This window comes from Centrocercus urophasianus, unplaced genomic scaffold, assembly GCF_019232065.1.
Source record: "Centrocercus urophasianus isolate 14NV4802_14NV808 unplaced genomic scaffold, USGS_Curo_1.0 seq_18, whole genome shotgun sequence".
Classification (NCBI taxonomy): Eukaryota; Metazoa; Chordata; class Aves; order Galliformes; family Phasianidae; genus Centrocercus; species Centrocercus urophasianus.
The window spans coordinates 21,105,830-21,132,453 of NW_024884733.1; the positions used below are offsets into that span (position 1 = coordinate 21,105,830).

The 26,624-nt window shown below is 46.0% G+C and overlaps 1 protein-coding gene across 1 annotated transcript; it reads right to left on the reverse strand.

Moving 5' to 3' along the window:
- Window positions 1-4,608: 4,608 nt before the first annotated feature.
- Window positions 4,609-5,204, reverse strand: TMEM275 (transmembrane protein 275). Its single transcript, XM_042820136.1, has one exon. It carries the CDS (start codon window positions 5,191-5,193, stop codon window positions 4,645-4,647), a length of 549 nt encoding a protein of 182 aa, XP_042676070.1. The 5' UTR covers window positions 5,194-5,204; the 3' UTR covers window positions 4,609-4,644.
- Between the last annotated feature and the right edge of the window lie 21,420 nt (window positions 5,205-26,624).

Here is a 26,624-nt window from a genome sequence, read left to right on the forward strand (position 1 = left end):
TCTCCATCAAATATCCATCAGGCCTGGGAGCTGCACGCATAGCTGTGTTCTATGGCACAGCAAGTGAATACTAGAAATCCAGACAAGGATTTCAGCAGGAGAGATCTCCCCGGAAGGGCACAGCGTGCCATAAGCTGGACAGTCACCCACGTTCCATGTTTGAGGATCACTCTGATGCACACTGACAGCATCTGGCAGTTGGAGAGAAGCAGCCTTTCAGCCTCTGTGCTGAGCACATTTGCTGTGGATGCACTGGAGACTAATGACATAAAAGCTCAGTTATATATTTCTTTTAAGAGGGAATTTGCAAATACAAATTTCACATTTTCATGGATATTTCTGCATTTTCATGGATTATTTTTTTTTCTTCTTGGATTTGCCTAGGGGAAAAAAAAAAGAGCCCCATTTCTAATCCCGGAAGGTTTGTAATTTCACTGTGAGTTCTGCAAAAGAATGGCAATTCATGAGTACTTATGGAGCAATGGGCCACAGAGGGAGGTGAGGGCTTCAGGGAACAGCAGACGGCCCACAGGAGAGAAGGATGGAGGGAGACAGTCAGCTCAGCCCCATCACAGAGAGGCTCCAGGAAATCTGCAACAGATCTAAAATGTTTCAGAGACAGGCATTTCCTGGAGGTATCCTGGACAAAAGACATTGCTGGCACAAGGATAACAAAAAATAAAATACAAATAAATTTGGGCTCAGAACTAGAAAAGCTTAATTGTAGTCTATGTAATGGTTCTAGGTTATACTTCCAGGTAGAGAGAGAAGCTCAGGGTTGGGGTTGGCAATAGGGAGGTGGCAAGAATGCTGCAGGTCCTGGAGAGAACCAGCAGATGATCAGCAAACCCTTCTCTGTGCTTTTCTCTCTGGTGCTACTTTAAGAAAAGAAAAACCCTTACAGGAAGTTCTTTCTAAAGGTCAAAAGAAATCCCTTCTGAAGGGAGCAGGTTTGCATTTTACACACATTGTCAGTGGAGCCTTCTTAGCCAGCTCATTTCCCAGGTCTTTAACCAGCCAGCCTGCCTGGAGCAGAGAGATTTCTTCTCATGTCAAATCACTTGGCTGCACATGGGAGAGAAGTCCTTTCACAGGGAGAATTTGGAAAACTCTCAAATCTTCTTTATTCCCACATGCTGTCCCTCACTGCCTCATCTCCAGGACACCATGCTGGGTTAAGCCCAGAAGGAGCACAGAAAGCTGACAGCACCCATCCTACACACACACACACACACACACACACACACACACACACACACTTTCTAACCCTTCCCCATAACACAACTTAGACATTTATAATCAGGCCTGGAAAGGATCCCTGGAGCTGTTCAAGAACCGTGAGGATGCAACACTGAGGGACGTGGTCAGTGGCCATGGTGGGGATGGGTTGGACTGGGTGATCTTAGAGCTCTTTTCCATTCTACCCCATTGCCAGAGAAGCTGAATTCAGAGCAGAGGTAACATGAACTCCTAAGGATGCCCTTCTCTTGAAGTCAGTTGCCCAGGCTGGAGAATCAAGCAGGACAGCATAGCGCACAATAAAAACAAAGAAGCTACCTTAGGGCACACCCATAAGGTACCAACAGACTGGAAGAGCAGGCAAGCCAAATGCTTAATGAGCGCAATTACTTTAATGAGTCTGTCTTTTCCAAAATCCACATTGCACATATATAAATAGTATTCTCCTTTTTAAAAAACTCTCACGATAGAAACTGTGACTTGGAGCACAAGAAAGCCTCCCTGTCTCCTGCTGCACAAGAAGGAGGCACAAATTCACAATGACGTCAGTACAGGCAATCACAGCTACAAACAGACATGGAAATCCCAAAAAGATATCAAAAGGAAAAAGCAGAGCTTCCATGCTTTGGAAAGCAACAGGTGTTCCTGTGTGGGATCTGCCATTGTTTTACCCATCACTGATAGCATTTCATGGTGCAACCACAATAAGGAGCAATTCCAGTACACATACTCCAGACTCAGTTTTCAAGCCTCCAATGAGTAGAAGAGGAATTTGCATGGTTACCACTTGATTTTACTACTTTTTGCCTTCATGTGCTCAAAGAAAAAGCACTGCAGTAACTGTACTCATGTGGGCAATGCTTCTGAAGGACCTTCAGAGCTTTGTATGCTATTCCAAAATGCTAGTGAGCCTGCAACCTAGGAGCCAAACCTGGACCAACAAGTTATTCTGCTTATTTCCTATAGCAATTACCAGCAGGTGAAAACCACTGGAGCCTTTAGTTCAGTGCTACAGTTCCCACAAGCCAAACAGAAGTCAGTGCTGGAAACAGAGATCACCTGTGAAGACAAGCTCTGAAGGAGATAATGCAGAGATCAGACCAGGCAGACCCCTCCACCTTCAAGCAGTCTGCAGATTCAGGTGTGCTGATACCAACCCTCCTGCTTCCCAATGTTGCTCATCAGTATAGCAGCTCTAGAGAGCAGGGACCAGCTGTTTTCCCTCCTGCACAGGCAGGCAGCTGGGCGCACAGCAATTAAGTGATTTGCCCAGGACCTGGAGGCTAAAGCATAGATTTGAGCCTACATCTTCCCAGGCATTAATCCTTCTGCTTCTGCTCCTCCTAGCCAGTAGGCTAAAAATCACAAGTGTAATTCCATGATGTAGAGGAAACTGACAATAGCAGCAAACTGTTGGAGCATTCAAGCCAGAGTTCTCGCTTCCCTCTCATAGAAGAATGAAATTCAGCCATCAGCTCCATGATGGCTCCCCAGAGCAACCAGGACCCCATGCTCGGACTTCACCACAGCTTCTCTGTGATCCCCATTTGACATCACTTATCCCAACACAACAGTCATACAGCCCTTGCTGTCTGCTTTGCAGGTCTGTTGGTGGCCCAGGAGAACCTTGGGCACATCACAGCCTTCCCTCCTCCTCTAGCATCTTCCCTTCAGCCCCTCATATACCTACGTGCTGGCCTCAGGCTCAGCCTAGCAAAGCACTGATTCTGGGCTGAATGAGTTGCTGGTCAAGCTGAGAAGCATTGCCTCCCTCTAACAGCAAGTGATGTGAAGTACCATAGGAAACAGATGACTGAAAGAAATGAGATAAAGACCCTAGAAAAATCTCAGTGCATTGGGGAGGCATAAGCTGTTTGCTGGCCCTTCTAATCCAGCAGCTTGGGGATTCAAGGGGGAGATGTAGGGTGCATGCTGAAAATAAAACAAGAACAGGGATCTGCACAGCCTCTCATTAAGTTGTGCAACTCCATGCTGCAGGAATGTGGATGATACAATTTGACAGAAGGAATCCATTCAGAGCTGCTTAATACAAGGCATCACTTCCAGCTCAAGAAGCTCTAAGCAATTATGCGTTGGAGGCTGGGGAGCACTTTAGACAAGATACACTCAAAAATCCATCCTCCTGCTGCTGCCTCCCAGAGGTCTCCTTCCTCACTGGTCCCACATCTCATCAAATACATGAATTTTCATGAAAAAATGAGGTCCATTAGCACAGCACTTCTTACCAGGGAAGAATACAACAGCAAAAATCAGCACCCTGTGCACAGCTCAGAGTCTTTCTGAGCTGAAGGTACCTTTGTGTTGAGTGGCTCTTCAAGAATTCTCTTCTGCAAACTCATCCCATTGACCTGCAAGCCCAGGAGCACCTTTAGCAGCCAGTTTCCTGCAGCAAGGAGTTCCATACCTGGTTGCTCACTGCATGCAATAGATCTGGCAGCCTCCTCAGGAAAGAAGATACCATCAGCATCTTCCTGCACAGCTCTACTAAAACCCATTCAGCAATTTGTCCCCTGCTCCAAGCTGATGTGTCCCATCAGGCCCAACTTCCATAAAATGATGGGAAGGAAGATGCCTCCCCCAGCACTCAGGGCACAAGCATTGCCCAAAGATTTCATTTGCAGGGCCCTCCCAGTCTCCATTTACCCCAGGAGTTTGTTACCAAGGATTCAGCAATGCTGACCTTCTAAGACACACCCTGCATTGAGCAGCATCACTGCAATCCAGCATGATCAAAACAAGGAAAATGCCAATTCTAGCAGTGATCCCTATGATTGTCTCTTATAACAGATGGTAAAGTCACCCAAACGAAGGAAAAATGGGGCAAGGGTTTCCAAAGGAAGGGAGACTGCTTCACACTGCTTTTTCAATAGTAAACACATACATTATGTCCCTACTGCCACAAAGCCTGGCCCTAAAATGTTGAAATCTTCTTGTGACTGAGTGGCAGCAAGACGTAATTTACTGCATTCCTGCTTCTATTATATCCAAGAATTGCTTCACTTTTGAAGAGAAAGAGCTGTCATTTGTCAGCCCCATGAAGCCATCACATTGCTGCCTCCTGCTAGAGGAATTATTTCATCCTCGTCTTCCAATCTCTTCTCCCAAAAGCCAGTCTTTCCCAGGAACTGTCCAGTTCACCCTTTCACAGTGACATCATTAGCAGTTTTCTTCACAAAGCCAACTAATGGGCATGTTCCTATCAGCAAAAATCTGGAATTGTCGTGCTGTTTCATCCCTCTTCCTTCAATTGATTCAGAGAAGCCTGTCTGCCTGCTGGCTTGTCACAAGCACTTCCCCCCCCCCACCTCTGACCGATGGTACACCTCAGATTCCAGCCCACCCATCACAGCATCTGTCTGGCTGCTAACAAAACTCTGCCTGGGTTTAGGATGTGGCCAGGTCCCTGGGCAGGTTGAGCTGTATTGCCTCTCCTCCTGGTGTGTACTTGGCCACTGGCCCATTGCCTTCCATGGTGAAGAGTTTGCAAGTCTTCGTGTTCTCATGGACTGGTGTGGACTTTTTTGAGGAGATGGGGGAATTTGTGGGGCTCAGCTGAACAGCAGTGGTATCCTGCACCGTGTGCTCGCTAGTTTCAATTTCAAAGGCAGTGTTGCCAGGTTTGATGAGACCAATGTTGGAACCCGGTTTGGATTTTCTGGCCCCGTGAGCAGGCGGCCTCCGGCTGCAGATGCAGCAGGCACCAAAGAACGTGAAGGCCACGACCAGCAAGATGGGTCCGATGATGATGGGAAGGTTGTTCATGGGGAGGAAGGTCCCAAATGCAAATGCTCCCACTAGGGTGATGTTGATCCCTGCCAGCATGATGCAAAGTCCACACGCACAGCAGAGGGCAGGGGAGGGGAGGCCCTGAGGTCGTGTCTTTTTCTGGCTGGGTTTCTGGGTCAAAGAGGCGCTGCTCTTTTCACTGAACATGTTGAGGTGAGTCTTGGAGGTCACTTCAGTCCTTACAGGGTATATACAATGCTGAGAAGGCTATTTCTGGTCTTCTGCTCCTTTGAAATCACTACAGAGGAAGAAAAAGAGCATGCAACTGTTACAGCAAGAAACCAAGAGCAACTTTCCACCACCAGCTCTTCTCCATGTTTGCTGGTAGCAACAACAAAGTACAAATCCAAACCTGCTCTCAAATCTGTGCTCTCCCTGACCCAATGGCTTTAGCCATCCATGTGGATGAAGTCCAACTGAACCCAAGCACATGATGGCCCACAGCCAGGGCTTTGGCTCGGCCTCACACTGCTCATCATCACCCAGACAACACCTGTCCAAAATAGCAAACCCCAGTACTGCTGGGAACAGCCCTCACCACAATGTGAATGCAATATACTAGAGGAGGATAAGGGTACCAAGTTACAACAAGAAGCGGGGTTGTTGCTCCATCATTCAGTTGTCCTGTATTCAGGCCAGTATTCTGGCTAGTGGAGAATAAAAAGCACCAGAAGGCAATTCAGGACATTCCAAATTGCCCAGCATACACAGGTTGAGTCAACTATTTAAGAGAACCTGAGTTAATGGTTAAATGTGTAGCAAGACTAACTCCATCTACAGTCACAGAAGTCAACGATGAGGTGGAAAAATGAATTTGTGTCCCTTGGGCATTTGTGGGGCTTAGTCTGCTAGACTTCTTTTTCTACCTTGCATCACACTGCATTGGGTGTGATCACAGGAGATGATGCAGAAGGGGTCAGGTAGTCTGCTTCAGCAAGTGTAAAACCAAACTGATGCAGTTTTCCTGCAGGAGCACCACCATCTCCTGGATGCAGGATCATAGCAAATGAGAAAGTTAAGTTAGAGGAGAGCTTGCATAGGAATCTACCCTTTCCTAGTACCAAAGGCAGGAATACACGTCCTTTACTGCCAACAGCAGCTTGTCCATGGAAGAGGTTATTGGACATGATGGGAGCTGGCTTTGAGTTCTTGAACTTTGCTGGGAAGCCAAATTTTCAGAAGCCAAATTGCCAGCAGTTTGCTGGTGATGCCTTTGATTTTACAGGCAGGAGGGCAATTCTCATCCCAGCCTGATTGCAAACAACAACAGTCTGCTCTCTCATCTCTCTCATACTTCCCTGCCTGGTTCCTTAGCTTCTTTTCTCCTTTGCTGTCAAGTCACATTCATAAAGACTGCAGAGAGAAAACTGATACCACACAGGTTTCTAATGCAAGAGCCCAAAAATCACTGTTGTGTTATTAACACTCTGCAGCCACTACATTAAAATACAAACAAACAAATCACCAATAACAGAAAAATTAATAAGGAAATAGAAACCCTTACCCACCAACATGCCAGTGGGATCAGCCAGCCATTTCCAGCACATTTCCCAGGGAATCACATTTTCCTATACCTCCAGCTGAGGCAGAGCTCTCTGCTGCTGTCTCCAGTGCCATATCTCTTTGCCTCTGCTCAGGCTTTCATTTAGAGCTGAATAGAAGTGCAGCAGTGAACTTCCAGTGAAGTTCCTGCTCAATGAGACATCACCTGGAGCTGACAAGGATGGGCACACTGAAGGATGCAGCTCCTCGTCATCTGGGGAAGAGTCTGCAGGCAAAAACGTTTCAGAAGTGAAGATGTGTGAGAGTGGAAAGGCATTTTCTTCATCAGACAGGCTAACAACGTCTGTGCTTCTCCAGCAGCATCCTTTTATTCTGCTTGGGAACCTCAGCACATGGCTGTGAGCTAGAGCACCATTTCTGCCCCTTTTGCCAGGAAGCTTCTGGTTAAGCATCCACAAACTTCAAATCATATCACAGGTTCACTCCACAGGGCTTGTTTTCTCCTGGCTCCTGTGAGAATATCCCTGATCCCAGGTGAGCTGTCTGGGCTCTAATGGGATGGGTAAAAAACACCCATCACACAGCAGCTGTCACCTGTAGCTACTCCAAAGGGATCGTGCTGGTTTCTGGCTGCTATCAAGGCTGCGTTGATAGCAACCAGCACAGCCCTTAACAGCTCAGTCCCTCTGCCTGGCAATGTGTGTTGATGGCTGTGGTTGAGTTCTGTCACCTTCTAGAGCTCAGATTTGATACCGTGGGGAGAGGGTGTCAACCCCCTTCCCCTCCCCTATACAGTCACAGGAACCCACTGATGGGGATTTGCCCTCACTGTTATCTTTCCAAAGGAAATCTGGCAGCTTTTACCTTCCTGCTTCCACTTCAGCCAAATCAACCAGCTCCAAAATAACCAGCTTTCTTTCCATTATCCAGTCCAGACTGATGAACTTCTTTTCCTTTAGGAAAAGTTCTTTTGGGAACTGTGTGAAACAAGTTCTTTCTTATCAGTTAGAGTCTGGGGTTCTACTCCAAACAACATCTCAGCTTGAAATGCATTGGTGGCAAGCGTTGCTATTGGGGAGAGTGAAATAGAAAAAGGAAAAAATGTGAGAAAAAAAAAAAAAAGCTGCATATCAAAACCAGAAATCCAGAGGATAGAGTGATTCCTTCTAGGGGAATATTCATCCCTCCCTATATCCTCATGGGGCCAAACAGAAGGTTTTATTCATAGCTCTGCGAGTTCCTAGAGCTCTGAGGACATTCTGACATATCCAGGCAGCATTTTATGGCTATCGCTTAAAGCCACACCAGCAGCACGCTCTGTTCCCTCTTAGCTGCAGCAAAGGGGATGGAGCTGTCATTTTTCCACCACAGCAGAACAGACCCCCAAGGAGTCCCCTTTCCAAAGGGGCAGCGAAGGAGCGGCAGTGAGCAGCACACAGAAATCCCAGTCAGACAGCTCCAGCCGCCTCCTGCGCACACACAGACTCACGAACACAAGCAGGGAAAGCCTTTAGGGGAAGCACGGGACTTTTCCCTGGGCAAAGCGCTCGGGAAAGTCCCCTTGCGGTGCCACGGGGAGCCGCGGTGCATGGGAGCGGGGATGGTTACCTGGAGGTGCCCCGGGGGTCCCATTCAGCCTTCAGATAGCAGCGCCCAAGCCACAGCGGGTCCCGGCGAGGCCGGGATGAGGACGGCAGGTTCTCCCATGACCGCCTTCCTTCTCTTCCTCCAGAGCTGTGGAAACTTTGCTGGATGAGAACTCAGCAGGTGCCGTACGAGCCCGGCCGCATCTCCCCGCTTCCCTCCGTCCAGCCGAGCTGATGCTCTCCTTCTTGGTCAGGAGGGGCTCAGCCGCAGCTCCGCATCGTCGCTGCCTCCCCTTCCTCTCCAGCCCCGCCCGCTGTCCGGCAACCTCCCCGCCTCTCCCCCTGCCTCCTTTTTATTCTCCTTTTCCTACTTGAAAGCTGCAGCCTCCGCCTCTCCAGCCGCCGGAGGTGCCCGAAGCAGAACAGCCCCTTTTCCTCAGCAGAGGAAGGCTGCACCCCGCTAGGGGCAGCCCCGAGCCCCGGTGCGCGGCTCGCAGCCGTCCTGCAAAGATTTGGGAACGGCTGTGCTCGCTGCACGGGGACTTAAATGCTAAAGGCTGGAAGCGCGCTTTGCGAATGGAACAAATACCTAGTGTTAGGTGCTGAGCATCGTGGAGGGATGCAGGGCTAATTCCTGGCTTGGGGGGAACGCAGAAGGGTGCTGAGCCTCTGAGAGGTGGAAATGCTCAGGGTGTAAGAGCTGGTGAATTCAAAGAGCATCTTCGCGGTAACACGGCTATCAGACCTTGTGTACACCCAAAGATACTGCTGGCATCTTTCTGCAAATATGCTAGACCCTGCTGCAAGCACAGCCAACGTCTTGGCTCCCACATTAATAAACTAGCCAGCCTGCAGAGCTGGCGCCCACAGAAGGAAGGAAGGCTGCTCGCTGTGAGCTGCACAGAGCATAGGTTGTCCTTCCTCAGCTGTGCAGACATTCACATGCCCTCATCTGTGCCCACACTGCTGTAAGCAGCCTGGATGCTGCCAGCAGCAACTCAACAAAGGCTCTTCTTCAGCTTATTGCAGAAAAAAACCTACCCAAATCGAACATGATTCATTCTCTCCTTTTTAAAATGATTGCTTTCATGCTCAAGAGAGAGAGAGAAGAAGGAAAGATAGCACAGAGATGGAGAAAAACAAAGGTCAAAGGAGAAACTGCTGAAGAGGAACAAACACACACTTCTCTCTGTTCTCCAGGCACTACTCCAGCCTGCACATTCTTAATCAAACAGCATTTTCTTTTGCATCCCATCTCACAGGTTGGCCTTGAAATCGAGGCAAAGACAAGCTTTGCAGAAGCTGGGCTCAACCCTGCTGAGGTAGGCAGCTCTGCCTTCTCCCTGCCCGTGGCAGTGCTGTCAGCATACCCCAGGGGCTTGGCTGAGGGCATTGGGGAACCAGGAGAACAGCGTTGTTCAGACACATTGCCCAGCCTTCTTGAGTGAAACAACAGGGAAAACTAATTACAGACATGCAGCATCTCTTGTAGGCATTCCCTGGCTCTGCAATGCGAGCTTCAGAATGGCTCTGTGCACTCATCCCCAGCAGAAAAGGGATGGACGAGGACACTGCTGCTTGGGCTTTGCTTGGGGCAACTCTGAGAGTCCCTCTTGCAGCAGAACTGTCACTGAGTGTTCACTGACTGTTGCTGGGTGAAAACTGGAGTGTTGAACTCCTGGCACAGCCCCACAGAGCCCCTATGGAAATGGCCCCATAAAATATATCCATTCAAGAGATGGAATAGTATAGTCGTATAGAAAGATCCTGGCAGGGTCATTGATTCAAGTCCCCTGCTATTACGTTGTATAACAGCAATCAAAAAGTGCTCAGGCTTCTAATGGGGTCAATTAATAGCAAATGACCTGTGAGCCATTCCCTAATTGCATGAAGCAGTGATGAAGCAGGCTGCTTCCTCCAGGTTATTGCTGGCTGTTGTGTGACTCTCCATCACACTTTCAACTTAATGGGCCATAAACCCAATAAAAAGAGGAAGACTTTGCAGAAATGTGACATATATAGGGCTGCACTGAAGGAACAGTTCTGAGTTTCACATATGTGGCCCTCACAACCTGGCAGGCTGAATTCATGTGAATTAAAACAACAGCTAATTCAAGAACTAAAATAAAAGCTAGATTTCTCACTGGTATAAATCAGAACAGATCCACTGCTTTGCAGAGCTCTGGTAGCTCATGAGCATTCATCATTTGCCAGGGGCTTTGCCAGTCTGATTTTGGGCTTACCAGGAAGCAGGAGCCCTGCCATGCTCAGCTCCCAGCCCTCTGCAGAATGCAGATCTATATGTCTGGAGATGCGGCTTGTTCTCATTTTCTGCTGAATTCCAACATCAAGTCAGAAGTTTATGAATGAGAGGCACAATTTGCCTGCTTGCTTTTTCCCATTGTCATTTCCTGAGCGTGGGTTTACACTGAAATCTGCCTTGAGTGCTCCTGCACCCAGAAAGACTGCCAGGAAGTTAGCACTGCAGCAGGATCCAGCTCTGGCTCATGGCTTAGTGCCCCTGAAATCCAGAAAAGGGCAAGGCCAATTTCTGCAGCAGTGTTCACCTGTCTGTAACATCATGTATAGAAAGAAGGAGGCAAAAATAAAGCAGATCAGTGTTTGTCATTCTCAGAGGCTGCTGTGAAATTGCTGTGCAGGAGATTTAAACCCCCAGAGGAGGCAGCTCTGTGTACAGTGTGTAATTAAAATCACAGGACTCTGTCGTGGACTACAACAGCATTAGTGTGTTCAGAGCCAGCAGGGAGCCACAACTGGACCTGTCAGACACAGAAGACACGTGCAGCTCTGGGCTTACAAGGTCTCTACGTTTGTGAGCGCTGGCAATGGCCAGAAGGGGAAAACTTGCTCTTGGCTTGCCATGGTCCTTGTTCTCTAAGGCTCTGATATTCCAGCCACTGAGGCAGAACAATAAGGAAGGTAGGTGTGTAGTCTGGTCCCATCTCACCAGGGATGAAGCTTTTGTTGTTCCTGAATAGAAGAGATTTGCCAGCCATACCCCATGCATGGTGTCCCCCAGGACACTCATTGCAGCTCAGCAGGGAAAGCTTATACTTTTCTGCTCTTCCCATGAGCTTTCTCATCATGCACACCACTGTCTCCATGACCTAAAGCAGCTGGACCTGCTGTTCCCAAATCTCTTTGCAGGTGTTCCCATCCCCACACCAAAGCCCTTCAGAGCAGCAGGTCTGTTTTGTTTGTGTGTTGCACTGTGTAGTGTGGGACCCTCATCCCAAGTTCCTGATTGCTAATGCAATTCAAGCGCTTCATTATGGGCTCCAGAGCAGTGGCTTCAAATCCCCGCTCTGCAACAGACTCCCTGTCTGGGAGTCTTTCTCCCTTCAGGCAAAGTAAAAAAAAAAAGGCTTTATAGAATCATGGAATCACGAGGGTTAGAAAAGACCCTCTAAGATCCAGTCCAACCATCCACCTACCACTAATATTGCCCATTAGCCCATGTACCACATCTACAATGTCTTCCAGATATTCAAACCAATTTCTCCTTCCTAAGAAGACCTCCGGAAATGCTGAGAGCTGAAGAAAATCAGCTGGCAGCATCCTTGTTGGGGAAACATCTGTGCTAGCAACTCTTCTGTTACACAAACAGTACAGTAATTTTTAATGAAGCTTTCTCAAACAGGAGGAAATTAGCAGGTCACTTATCAGCAAGGGGCAAATATTTGTAATTAGCTTTCAGAGAGATTATGTCTCCTGTGTTTAATTCTCAAAGGTTCCCACTGGTAAACTAATTAACAAGAAGCTTCATTGGAAGAGCTGGCCTGAAGTTGTGTGGTTTTATTATCCCAGCAGGCAGTTTGCTCTCCTGTTGCACGTGGCTGTCTCTACTGGGCAGAGCAGGCCAGTGAGGAGTTGATCAGGAAGAGGCAAAAAAGATCAGAAATGATGGTTCAGTGGCTTTCCTGTTCAAGCTGTTGTGAATATGAAGCCCAAAAACAGATTTAATGTAGCTCTGTGGCCCAACAAGAAGAGACTTAATTTCCATGTCTTATATCTGCCTGATGGTCAGCTTGCAGCACACCAGACCACAAGAGACACTAATTATCATCAGCATAAATCACAGTACTCCAGCCAGTTTTGATTCCTGAACAATATAGCTTTGAGGAATGTCAGGCTGAACGTTGTCAACAGATGGTGTTTCTCTCTGGAGAAGAGTCTTGTCCTTAATCAGACCAACATTAGTTAGGGCAATGATGCCCTTGTTTCTCATCCAACTTTTTTAACCCAACCTCTGAGCTCTACACATCTACTGTGATGAGTAAGACCTGGAAATACAGCCAATGCTGAAAAGCAGTTCATGGTCCCTCCAAGGTGTTTTACACCTTGGACAAAGGTGAGATGTCTTGAAAGCTTTTCTGCCTTGCAAAATCTGCTGGGTCTCTTGTGGTTCAATCTGCAGTACAACAGCAGAAAGCTTCGCAAGTCTTTAACTCTTCAGAGCAGAGAAATAAACCAAACTCCTATAAAAATTAGAGGTCAGAATGGGGATTCCTCACTTGTCCTTATGTGAAACTCTGGAAACCTTTTCAAAGCGTATCGTATTTCCTTAAAAGCAGGGTGCATAAAAAGAAAGCCAGGGAGACTATTTGGATCATTCTGTGCTTTAGACAGATCCCACATCTCTTCATGGAAGAGGCTGCAGTGATTTGAGTGAACTGTGAACAAGGTCTGCAGGATGCTGCCTTGTGAATATTTATCCTCTGGTAGAGAGCAGATGTCCACGGATACCATATGGGATATCAAGTTACAACATGGCACAGCACAGATCATTAATCACACCCTTAAATGAACTGATTATAAGGTCATCACGTCAAACATTTCCTAGCATCACTGTGCTTGCACAAGTTTTATTTTACATAGAGCCTGGGGAAGCATCTGGTTAAAGAACTTGACTCTGACCCATTAGCTCTGCCACAAGTCACTCTCATAATACATATAATCTTTCTGTTTCTCAGTTCCTACACCACCACCTCAGTGTAATCATGAAACACAGCAAACAGGTTCCCTTCTCCCTCAAAGTGTCTGCTGTCTGGATGAATTCAGATCTCAAACAGAACAGATCAGAAATGCTGTGTTTATCTATGGCAGACATAGCCACACAAGTGCCCCACATCAGACCCCATAACTACCCACTTGTATTTAGGGAGCAACTGCTTCCCACAGGTTTGAGATCAACTGTATATAATAAACATCTCTTTGCCTTCAAGAGCATGACCCACAGGGAGAAAAGATCCCATGACAGCTATGAACAGTTAAGAGAAAGCATTACCCATCCACTGCACTTGGGTAGACAACTGGTGGGGCGGGATGGCAGCTATAGAGGCATCATTCTGTAGACAGGCTTTAATGGTTTGTTAGGTTTAGGAGTCACTGATGGGCACATCTCATTTCCCTATATGTGCAGTTCCCTACATGTGCGTAGTCTGCACATGGGATGGGAAAGGGAAAATACAATTTCCCATGTGCAGACTATGCACATGCAGGGAAAAGCTGAGCCTACGTGCTGCCTTTACCATTGTCAAGACCCTACAAACTCCTACACCCAACAAACTAATTAAGACCAGGTGAGAAATTAAGCACTGGGCTCTCACCTAAACTTCAGCACCAGCACTACATGAAATTCCAATTCAATTTCACATCCTTTATTAACAAGACTTGTGGAGCTGAGAAATCGAAGCATCATTTGAAGCTGATGTTGGCTTACAGAAGCTCTTTCCTGACGAATCCTCCAGTGACACAGATGGGAGCAGAGCCAGACACCCCTTCTTCATCACCCCGTCCACCACCACATCAGCAGTTGTAATTAGAGGTGCAAGCAATACGAATGAAGAAGAGAAAGACAAAAAAACAACAGCAGGAAACAGCTTGGGCTGGTGTTTCTGTGACTGTCTGAAAGCAGTAAGATGGTCTCTAATAACTAGATTCCCCTCCATGTTCTTACAGATGCCCATTTATTTCCCTGTAACAGGAGAGGTGTCTACAGAAGCATGGGAAAACTGCTCATCAGCTGCTCTGAGCATCTCCCCCAGAGCCTCTCTCCTCCTTACAAGCCCTACATCTCTATCTCCAGCCTTTTAACATCAGCTTACCCAGGAGGAAGCTGATCCTCCCTTATGCCTGGGTGCAGCAAGGAGGTGGGCGTTTTTCACATTTAACCCCATTTAGTAAAAATCAGAGGGAAACACTCCCCCCATCCCTATCTCACCTGGGAGAGATCTTCTGTTGGTTCCTCTGCATTCCTGAATGGGTGTGATTTGTTGCTGTGAGGATTGAAAATGCACTCGTTCTTCCCTTGGAGATTTTCTGTTCGCTGCTGGGGACTGTACAATATCTACTCATCTCAGTGGGAAATGGTGTATATCTCACAGAAAGAGCAAGAAGCCAAAGCACTGAATACATGCATTCCTCTTACAATTCTGTCTGCAACTGGAGATTATTCCTGATTCAATAGCATGGTTATCCCAGCTTCTGGGGAGGCAGATTGAATCAATGATTAATTTAAAGCAATTTATACCTTTCAGCCATTCAAGCACGTTTCCCAGGTCTGAGATCAATGCCTGGAAATCCATGACTATTTCAGATGGAGCAATTTATCCCCTGTCCACAGCAACAACCCTGGGACTGAGGAAGCAGCTCAACTCTTGGCTCAGCCCAAGTGCAGTTTGGTGGTGTTTTGGGTTTACTCAGTGAAGAGAGGTTGTTTTAACTTAGGAAATGAGATGTGCCCATCCCTTCCTCCATCTGCCCATGTGGCATCTTAGGTGTGACACAGCCTCTACACACCTTGCTCAGAGCCCTTCTGCAAAACAGTTAATTCCATTTCGAGCCTCCCTGGCTCATCTGCTTGGCTATAAACCCTCCTGCTCTGCACCTTGCTTCAAGCCTCCAGTCAGCTGAATGACCAGAGAATAGAAATAGCAGCCAATGGACTGAGCTGACAGTGAGACAGTTTTATGGGCAACATAAAGTTGTCTCTAATGCTTGAGCAGCTGTGCCTGTGTGGGGAGGGAGCAGCAGAAGAGAGCAGGGCTTGGCTGCAGGAGGAATGGAAATATTAATCCAATAAAATTTCCCCGGATAGCACTTTATAGGCTGGTTATATCACAAGTGGCATGTGTGTTAGAAAGCATTAATAAAGCCTGCAGTAAAAGCTGGTAGGATTCAGAGGAAACATTACGCATGGATTTATGGGTCTGCTGCAAAACTTTATTCTCCCAGTACTGAGGCTGGGTCCTGGCAGACAGAACTTGGGGTGGGCTGGAATCTCTCTAAAACAGGCAGGAGGGAAAAGCTGGGGAGGAGAAGAATCTCTTGGGGTGGCAGAATCTCAATAGGACATCAAGCCGAAATGAAGGAAAGGTAGTCAACGTAAAGGATGGAAAAAAATAGTTGGCAGCTTGTTAGGGAGCTACTCAAAGAAATAAATGCCTTGATCTCTTAGAGAGAGTACCAGCTTACACATCTCCTGCTTGTCATCATTTGTTTTTAATTTGCTCAGCCTATAATTGGTTAAGCAGGCTGTCCATAAGGTACCATCTCAGTGTTGGCTATCATACAAGGTGCTGCTCTTACCCAGGAGCACAAAGAAACATATCAACATCAAGACTAGGAATGCAACTAGGAGAGCTGCTGATTTCACTGAGAAAATACCAAACATAAATTGTGACCCACTTCCATCCTGTAACACTTTGAGCTCCCTGGAACATTAAGACATCACAGTGCAATTAGGACATCATGCAGAGCAAAGATGAAAGGCCACAGAAATAACACAGCAATGCAGCTCATAGTGGGGACCCAGGTAAGAAGTCAGAAAACCCAACCCATGCAGCTTGCCAGGCTGCAGTTTCAGGTCCCCAAAGCCTCCTGCTGCTACTAAAAGAAACTGGATTCACTGCAAAACCCACTGAGCAGCAATCAGGCCTGAGAGCAGACAGCTCACGCAAAAACATGGCTCTACCATGCGAAGAAATGGATTTCTCAGCCTGCTTTAAACACTCAAGGACAGCTACAGTCTCTGAATATAAATAACAAAAGGTATTTGGCTGTTTAGATGTTTTATTAGAGGAGGAAAGAGGCAAGATTTAGAGCAGAACAGCTTTTGGTTTATGTAGAAAAGGGATCCTCAGTGAAGTATCAGCTTCTGACAACTGCTGAAGTCTTATGTGCCCTGTACAGCCCATCAGGAAAACCAGAAACCAGAGGGGTTGGACACCCGAGTGTGATTCACCCAGCAGGGAAGCACACGAGGATGACTTCAGGTGCAAAATCCCCCCAGGCTCCCATTTTCTCCTGTTTTTTTCTTTCTGCCAAACTCACTGTGGTAGGCAGCACTGCTTCTGGGGAAGTTGCATTCAGACCCTTCTCAAGATGCTCTCCGACTCCTTTTGCTGCTGCTTGGAGCAGAGCCCTGTAGCTCCAGCACTGCAGGTGCTGAATGCCTGCTGTGTTAATGTGCCCAGCCCTGCTGCACGAGTACTTACACACGTCTGCTGGGTCCGACAGGGACAAAAGCCAATTTCAGTGTGCCAGAAGCAATCTCTGCCAAACAACACACTGCTCAGCTCACCCACAGGTGAACCCATAGAAAACAAAGGAGCAAAGGGACTATGCAGCCCACGTGAAAGCTTTTAACCACGCTCTTGTAATGTTCCTATAGCCAGGTGCAATCCTCAGAGCCCAGAACTCTGCAGGTGCAAGGGAAAGTCTGTCTGTCCACATGTGATTTGCAATGAAATGAGACAATTCTGTGGCCAGCAGTTCCCACAAGCTCTAGGCAACCCTTGCAGGTACAGGGAGGCTGCAGGTTTAAACCCCTCTCTGGCATCAAACATGACCACTTGCCCCAGAACAGCATCCAGTTTTCTTCTCCTTCCTTCACTTTACCAACCTTCTGGGTCTTCCAGGCTGCAGGAGCAGGGCAAAGCTGCCTGGAAAGCATGCCAGTAGGGTGTGGAAGGCTTCATGACGCTTTTTTTGGTGAAGATGGGAGAATGGTAGAATCATTAAGGTTGGAAAAGATCTCTAAGATCATCCAGTCCAATCACCCACCTACCACTAATATTGCCACTTCAGTACCGCATCTAAAGATCTGGCAATAGAAAGCAGAAGATGGTAGAAACAGACATTCAACACCTGCTGCAGTGTTGTGTCACTGATTCAGTAGGCAGGAGCTCTTCCCAAGATTGCTGATACATCCAGTTCAGAAAGCTCAGACTTTCCAAGTGATATTTATTATAGGATGAAGATTAACTGCTGTTTCTGTAAGTCTTGTGAGGGCAGTGTGACCCAGCGTTTTTCACCTACTCTCCTGTTTTCATCTGTCAGAGGAAGCAAATATCAGCTCTCTGAGGCCAGACGTCTTCTACTCAGGTTTCACCACCAACTAATTATTATAAGGGGATAGGAAATAGAAACCAGCCTGGATCATGCCAGATGCGGGCTGGGAAAATTCTCAAGTCCATCTTCTGTGGTAAAGCTGCCTATTACAAGCTGAACGAGAAAGATGATTAAAGATAGCTGCTATTGCAGCTTAGAGCCAACAGAGACAGCTTGTACTGGGAGGGAAGTACAACACACTGTGCTTGAGGAAGTCTGCTTAAGTGTTAGATTACATTTGCTCAGAAAACTATCAGGCTGAAAGATGGAAAGATTCAAATCTTTGGGCCCCCAAACAGCAGAAAAAAAAGGGAAAGCTGAGCATAGGAAGTGCAGCAGGGTAGGATCACACATAGGATAACAGACATCTTGCTACCTGCTTCTTGGCTTCCTAGCAAGGCTAGTGTATGTATCCCACACTCAGGTCTTGCAGACCCAATGGGGTGGGCATGGCTGGTGTCCAGCCCATACAAAGGATGATGACACAGGGAAAATCCTTGTCCTGCCTTTGACTGAAACGCACTAAAACAAAGTGGCTCGCTTAGGATCACACCACAGTGCTGTGGTAGGGCTGAGGCTTAAACCTGCTCTTCTTTCAACTACTCTCACCAAGACCGTGCTGATGAAGACTTTGTCCTCATTTTCTTTCTGTAGCGAAACATATGATATACATCTTGCTCAGGTGGCCAAGGAGGCCAACAGAGCTCTGTTGTGTGCAGGACTGGGGAAGAGACTGTGCCCCTGTACTTGGTTCTGGGGTGACCACATCTCAAATACTGGTTCAGTTTTGAGACGAACACCCCTCCGCTTGTCCCAGTCCTTTTGCATTAAGTTTCCCGATGCTCACAGCAGAAGAGGATGTGGCTCTGCAGCTGCTTTTAAATCTCCCAGCCAATTTGGGAGGGTGTCTGTGTTTGTACAAGGTTTTGAAAATGTAAGCTGCTAAGCAGAGGGTGAAAAATAAATCTGACTGGAGGAAGGGCAACATTTGGCTGCTGTCAAGTGAACCTAGATAGAAAATGTGAATGTCTAGGCCAGACCAGATGAGCACCGTTCTGCAAATGCTCACTGCTAACACAGCCAAGGCAATTGCATCAGCACAGAACAGAAGCTGGCACAGGTACCCTCGTATTTGTAACAGTCTCCATCCCACAGTAGCTGCTTTGGTTGTAAGCCATGAAGCAGGAAAGACAATTCTTCTGCAGTCTTCACAAGGAGACATTCAGAACTCTGCATTATTGCCAGAGTCCTTAACAGCCCATAAATAGAGCACTTGTGTTGAGAGGCAGTCTATCATTCCCACTCACACTGCCAGAAGCTGCCCTCCCATAAGCACAGCAAGAGCACTGCGGAGTAAAGGACCTTGGCCCTCTAGAGCTGGTGCCTTGTTGCAGCTGGTAGCTGCAAGGCCCTGGAATCTGGGAAGGGGGAAAAAGAAACAAAGCAGCAGGGGCACAAAAAGGATCTGAGGACAGGAACACGGCTCAAATTAGAGATGCTAGAGAAAGCAAACAGATTTCAAGAGTCAAAGTCTCTATGGAGTCCCTCTGGGAAAGAAAAACGTTGCTTTCAGTGAATGCATTTTTAAAATACATTTCTAAAGAACAGTAGGTATTTTGCTGTATTTCAGAAATCCCAACACGTGTGGCTGGGTATTGTAGGCTTGGCCCCCAGCTTCTGTCTGCAAGTAAGACAATGGGAAAAATCTGTATTCCAATCTGTGAATGTTCACACAAACAGCAGCACAGCTTCAATTAATATAATTAGCATTCATAATATTTTTCTGTTCTTACAGCTGTGAAAACACAGATGCCTCAAACTGCATTGTGGACATTATGTCCTCTTGCAGTGCATGAAACTGCGGCCACAACAAAACCTCTTCCTGAAAGGCTTTCCATGGGAAACTCAGGAGAATGTATGATTTGGTGTTTCATGAGAGCCTGTGGCTCTTTACTCCAGCTTTAGAAACAGTCTAATTAGATCCAATAAATCCTGACCACAATGGTGAGAAACTGTGTCGGTTGAAGCTTCCTGGATAGGAAATGATGTTATATGAGACAATGCATTTAAAGGTGTGATTTTGAGACCGTGATAGCTCTGGAATAAGTCCTGAGTAGGGACCAAGGATGCAGAATGAAAGATGCTGTGGATGTGTGTCCAGAGGGCAAGACTCAAAAAGACATATTATCCCTGTAATGTACATAGACACATGGTAGTAATCATTAACTGCAGTCAACTGTATTATCTCTTCATGTTCTCTTCTCCTGCAGATCTGATAATTTGTCTCATCCTACACCTTAAGAGATCTGATAGCTGGGAGATGTAACGAGTGAAATCTCACACCACAAGACATCATTAATTTGACTACTCCTACTCGAGACTGTTTGTTTTTCTCCAACACAAGGCAGAAACATTTAAAACCTTGACATACAGTCATGGAAACAAATGAACCAAGACAGCCCCAGTGCTGCCTATGTCCTGAAAGACCAAGAACATCCCTCACTGCCTCAGTACCCCCCATACCTGACTTTTCTCACTGTGTTTTCTCTTCGGTTTGTTTGAAGAAAGAAACTGAAATGAAGATTGTTTCTACCAAAAGATGGCGGCAGCAGCTCCAAAGCTCTTGAGACTTACAGAAAGTCAAAGAGGATGAGCTGCTGAATGAAAGCACGGATAGTGCTTGGTGTCATCAGAGGACCTCCTGGGAAGAGCTGAGCCCTGCACGTCCCAAAAATTAAGAGTGTAAATTGATACGTGCTCCTTCGCTTCGCAGAATCCGTGCGTCATATGAGGCAGGGGTAGCTGTTACCACGGTAACTAATCTGATCTTTATTTTAATTTTTGCTATAGTCAGATCACGTCAGATAGGAAATAGCCACAAACAGAACCAGAGCAGTTGTATGTGTGAACATATGCACAGCATTTATACATAATTGTGTACGTGGCTGTGGCTAAATGCAAAAAAAATACCCAGAAGTTTTTATATGGGGAATATAATTTTTAAAGTAGAATCGAATTGGACTCCATTTCAGACACAAAAAGAGACCTGCATGCACAGCCATCATGTTGAGTGTAACTGAGCCACCTTGTGGGAGTTTACTGGCCTATGGGAATACTTCTATACTTAGTGTACAGAGAAGTACCTTATCCCGCCCCAAACTGCCTGCCTTCTCATTCTGAAAGCTCTTGAATTGCAGATACCAGCATGCCTCAGGCTCTGAGCAGAGAGGTGTGCAGTGCCTGAGGCACAAATCCCCTTATGAACAGAGCTGGCATAGCAGAAGTTCCCTAATGGAAGATATGGAGAGAAGGAAAATCTCAAGCTTGTTCCCAAGGGATTCAGGCACCTGTGTGGCCCCCAGTTATGTACTCTCTTTAGGCCATTGTCCCCACCACAGGCTTCCAAATATCACAAGGCTGATCCTCTCAATCTCTGAACTGGCATAGTTTTCAGGGCATAATCAGAGCTAAGCTGTTTTATGTCCATGTTATTCCTTCAGAATCCTTTAACAGACTCATCATGGGGTTTATTTCAGGTTATTCCGAGTAGGAGAGCCAGATTTTCCAAGAAGTAATCAAACTCTGATACTACTGCTTTCCAGAAGGAACATCCTAGCCTCTGGCAAGGGGTTACAGGTCCAGAAAATATACTAGTTATATGTTTGCTTCAGCATCTCCTCCTGGCCACTGACAGGACCAGAGTGCAGAGTCAGACAAAGCTACCTTGACCCAAAACAGCCTTTCTAACTCTTAGCAATAAGCCAAGAGGTTCCAACCTCCAACCTAGAGGATGGAGGCGTTACTTACTCTTCCCTACATTAATTGTTAAACCGGGTCCTTATTTTGAACACTGGTCTCTTGTTGCACGTGAGGATACAAGCTGGAGTCACAGAACAACAGAAGCTGTTTCCTAAAATTGAAGATCTTCTCTGAAGCAGTGATTTAATTTAAGCAAATGAGATAGGTGTTCAGAGAGAGGTGGATGTTTGTGCCTGGAACAAGAACAAGCAGAGGAAGCAGTTCAGTAAATGATACGTTTTTAAGTATTTTTAGTAATGCAATGCAGCTGTAAGAGGAAAACAAAGGAGGAAGAGCAAGAAACAATGAAAATGAGTTCAGCTTCAAGAAAATGGGATCACATCAAAGTGAGCTCCCAAACAGCACCTGGAAGTGCAAGATAGAATATGCCCATTCCTATGGTCTCATGGACCAGCAGGAGATCTAAGCCCAGAGCGGGGCTGACAAAACCCCATTCCAGAAGATATTAATGACATACCATCAAGCCAAATCATTCTCTGTCCACCTGTTACTGGCTGCTGCTGGGATCCTTACCACCACCTCCAACTGCAAAAACAGCAGCTGCAATCAATAACGTGCAGACACTCTCAATTGCTCATCTCTGCAGCCATCTGGCTTCATATCACACATATCCAAGCAATGCAAAGCAGAAGGTTATTTTAGCTCCTGCCACCAAGAGATGAAGGATAGACTAAGAGATAACCAAGACTGATGGGAAACAGAAGATAGATTAGAAACAAGCAAGAGTCAAAAGGTAGGGTGCTCAGTGACACTTGTGTGCAAATGAAAGGGGATCAATCCACCTTTTTTAAGTCAGCATTCCCTCTAGGCAGCACTCCATTAGGCATCTCAGAGTCATTCATTTTGGCTGTTTTCTTTTTTTATTATTTTTATCCCTCTTCATTTTTCTTCATTTTAGTGTCCTTTCCCCATATTTTGAGTGCAAACAAACCCAAGTTAGATCTTTAACCATTTTAGTGTAGTTCCCAGAATGTCTCTACTGCAATGCTGACTGAAGCCAGCCTTGCATCTTCAAAAGATCACAGCAATCACAGGCCAGATGAGTGGGATTTTAATTTCCAGTTAAAATCAGTTGAGCTCAATCCAGAACCCCCAAGTTTTGCCTCGCTCTGCCATTCAGCTCGGTGCTCTGCATTCTGTGTGAATACTGGCAACACAACAGGAAAGAAATTAGAAAACGTACTTTCTGTGCACACAGTTAAGATAATGATATTAAGCTCATGCAGCTCTCAGTGTAATTTAAGTTCAGCTCCAGAATTTCTCTGGGAAGAGATTCAAGAGGCCCTCATCCTGTGCAAGCTGGGAACCTTACCACCACCGCATGAGGACATCTGAGCCACATCAGCTTCACAGGTCTCCATTCCCTCATCCCTGAAATGTGAATGACGGTGATATCTCTGGATGAAAAGCTCTATTTATTAAATTCTCATCTCTTGCCTGTTCCATCATGAACACATCTTTGCTTCAAAAATTGAGATGTTGACATTGTTTGCACCCTCCCCACAACTAAACTGCTGCTTAACAAGGAAGTAGCTCTTCCTTAAGCAAGTATTCTCTGAGCTGGATGCTATTGGATACCTAGACAGTTCTGAAAGGGTTTCACTGTCAGGTCCTTAAGGGATAGAAATGTGCCAGACATCCTGACCAGCATCTTTGTAGCTCTCTCTTTGATAGAAGACAATGGTCTACTCCCAGGACTTTGTTTCTGCCTGTGCTTTGCTGGCTCCTGTGCTCTGCAAGCAATAGGACAGTGTGCTAACATTTCACTTCTGCCTAGAGAAGCACAAGCCTTCTGCATTAATCTGAATGAAAAACAAAGACTTTTAGCACTACCATGGTATTCACTCGTTCTCTGGCAGCTTTTTAACTACATATATAACATCTAACAGCAAAATGAGATTCATCCTGAGTTTAAGCACCTGCACCCAGAGCACCAGTTAAGCTTATGTAAAGCAGACCCAGAATACTATCTTGGTGCCCTTATCTTGCATGTTACCTTAGGTAGGTTCCTGCTTCCCAACCAGCTTACATTTCCACCTGATTCCCAAGTTCTGAGAGCTGTCATCCTGAAAAGGAAACGAGAAACCTTGCACGTATCCTCACCTGCTTGGAGATCTCGTAGGACCATTCAGGCACCAAGAGCTGCTGCTCCAGTAAGCAGAGATGGGGATCCAGGAAAGACAAAATGCACAGAGAGCCCAGGACTAAACATTCACCTGAAACATATCGGTGTGAATCTTAGTCTGAACGAACTCAAGCCAATAGGGGATTAATCTGTGTGCAAAATGCCATGGTCATTTTTTTAAACTCTGGTCTGTGTCACATGGACTGTAAAACCTTCAGGCTAAAAAACAATGAATAAAAAACAAGCTGGGAAAGAAAAAAACCGCTTTGTATACAAACCTTGATTCACATAAACATGAAAGAAAATCAGAGCTGCGAACAGATTCACCTACACCTATCTTCCAAATTAGCACAGCTGTGTCTCTTGGGAGAATTAACATCCATTCTCGCATATATCATTTCTCATTGCAGATACTGCGAGGCAGAGGGAAGTTGCATGAGATTTCTGTGTATTGTCATCCATTCCTTCAAGGCACACTTCGCTTCCATATTTCTTTCCCTGTGCTGGGTTTGGGTTTCTTTCATTCTATTTTTAATTCCTTGCACACTTAAGTTAAGACAACCACAATTTGTTCTGTATTTCCACAGCTATTCCATGGTGATTTGTTAACGATGTTGGGTTTGCAGTCAAACGACTGGAAAGATATAAAGTTGGCAAGCTGCTTCCCTCATTAGGGAACACACAGCTCTCAAGCATTCAAGTGCCAGTGTATTAGCTGAATTATTCAACAGAGGAAAAAAAAAAAACACATGACAAGAATAGGAAAGCCACAACAGGAGTGGAAAAGGAAAGGAAGCTTAGTGACTTTGGTGCTATTGGGAAAGTTTGGCAGCAGTCCATAAAGCTCAGTTGAGGGATTAAGCCCATCTAAGGAACTCATGGAAGGCTCAAAGGCTGTAGGGGAGCCGCCAGAAGCTGGCAGTCATCAATCAGATATTGTTGCAGTCTTGAACTGATAATGAAGAAGCTCAAGAGGGACATATTTCCAAAAGCATAATTTAAGGGACCTGTTTATGTGCAGCTCGTGATTAACTGATAGTGTTGGAGAATTCCACATCCAGTCACAGGCTTTAAGCACGCAAACAACTCACCATGGAGGTGCCCAGTAGCAGGTTATGTCTGCTCCCATCACACAATATATACACTGTAATTCAGAAGGGCTAACAGCCCATGAGAGAGGAACGAGTTGCCTTGCATATGCCAATGGCAAGAGGAGGTGATGCGTAGCAGCTTGTTCTTTTCACAAAGCTTTGAACCAAAACAAAACCCTGATGGGAAAATCTGGCTTCTATCCTCACATAACCTGAAAAGCAAAAGGAAAGAGCTTGTCTTGTCCAGGGCACAGAACTTTTTCAACACTGTTGTTGAATTTCACACAGGCAGTTAAGGCCAGCCCTCCCTGCAAGGCTGCTCTCCTATCAAGGGAGATGACAGTTCCTTCTAGTTTAGCATCATCCATAAGTTTGCTTAGTTTGTCTTTGAATCCTGCATCCAAGTAATTCATGAAACCATAAAAAGGCATCAGAATGGAGCCCTGCAGAACCCCACCAATGCATGGATAAATGTCTATGCTCCAGAAGCAGCACAGGCGGAGAAAGGAAGGACGTTATCTGGATGGTTCACAAATCAAATCTGCAGGATTTAGATTTCAACTGGTAATCAAAAGTGGAAGAAATCTGGACTTGTCAGCATTGTGTCAGGAACGGGGAAGAAAACAGACGAGAAACGCACACGAGATCTCTGCTTTTACTTACAGCTGTACAGTTCCCATAGTAAAGCAAAAGGCATTAAGTATTTTGAAGTTTTATCAACAAGGTATCTGCTTATTTTAATTGTCTTAATTTGGCATTAAGAGGATAAAACCTGAATCTAGAGATCTGGGAAGCATGTCCTTTAGCAATTCCAAAGCTTGAAAGAGCAGCACTGCTTACATGGCAGGCTACCACCCACTCATTCATTCCCAGACATGCTCATTCTTTCACTGAGAAACACCGTTCAACCAGATTTCACTTATTTTTGTTAAGAGATTAGTTATACAACTCCTGTACAAGTAGCTTCAGTCATGCTAGCTTCCTTACAGAGGGATTTGCACAGAAGCCAGGATTTTTATGCCACAATTGCACTGACAAAAGAGGATCTAGTGAACAAGGAGAAAGCAGCAACAATTAAATCCATCAAGCAATTAAATCATCTGGTGACCAAGACAGAAAGAGAAGCCAGGCAGGGAGATCTGCTGATGACACTGAGCCACCACTTTGAAGAGGACTACAGTATCAGAAGCAAGATGATGACTGCCTCAGTAATATAACAGGGCAGAAATTCAATAGCAGGCAGAAATGCCATTAGGGAGCAACTGGAATTTCTGCTGTAAGAGCAAAGACTTGACCTTCACTCTATTGTTCCCAGAGGAGAGGAAAGAACTGGGTGTTCAGAAGCAATTTAGTGGCTGAAATACTGAGACATCAGAGCAACCTTAACACAGTCAGGTGAAATATTTCTGGTCAGCAGAGAAGCACAGATGCTAGCAGGAAAGATGGTGACATGTCTCTCTGCATGTGGCTGGAGTTGGGATGGGGAGATTTTCCCACCCAAAAGGCTCAGCATTTACATGCAAAAGCTGAGAAAGAATGCAATTAACAGGGATGACTTTTTGAAGAGATCAGAGCAAATTGTCCAAAACGGCTTTGAATACTTGGATGGCAACTTTTTTCCCACTGAACCAAGAAGGAGTGGGAGAAACTACCTGTTAATGTTGGGGCATGTTTGTATTTGCCTTTGGTTAAGGGAAAGGCCTGAGTGCTCCACAGATCTCAGACAATGCTTTCAACATGAGGAGGTGTGCTGACACGGTCTGACAGAAGATAGTTATTCAGAAGCCAGAATAATTGAACATTCTCATTGCTGCCTATTAATCTGATCACTTCCCTTATAAACTCATAACCGTAGCTCCTGAACATAGCAGACCTTATTTATATGCAAAAGAGGTTTCCAATTCTGAGACTCACAGATGTCTGAGGACAGAAGCAAGACTGGTTACAAGGCAAAGCACCTGGCAAAGCCTCCTTTCCTCTCCGAAATGCTCGGCTCCACACAAGGCTGGAGAGAAAGAAAGGGCAGGAAAGGAGGAAAAC

Excerpts from the sequence above, each read along its gene's own strand:
- TMEM275 (XM_042820136.1), bottom strand. The coding sequence starts at position 5,193 with ATGTTCAGTGAAAAGAGCAGCGCCTCTTTGACCCAGAAACCCAGCCAG.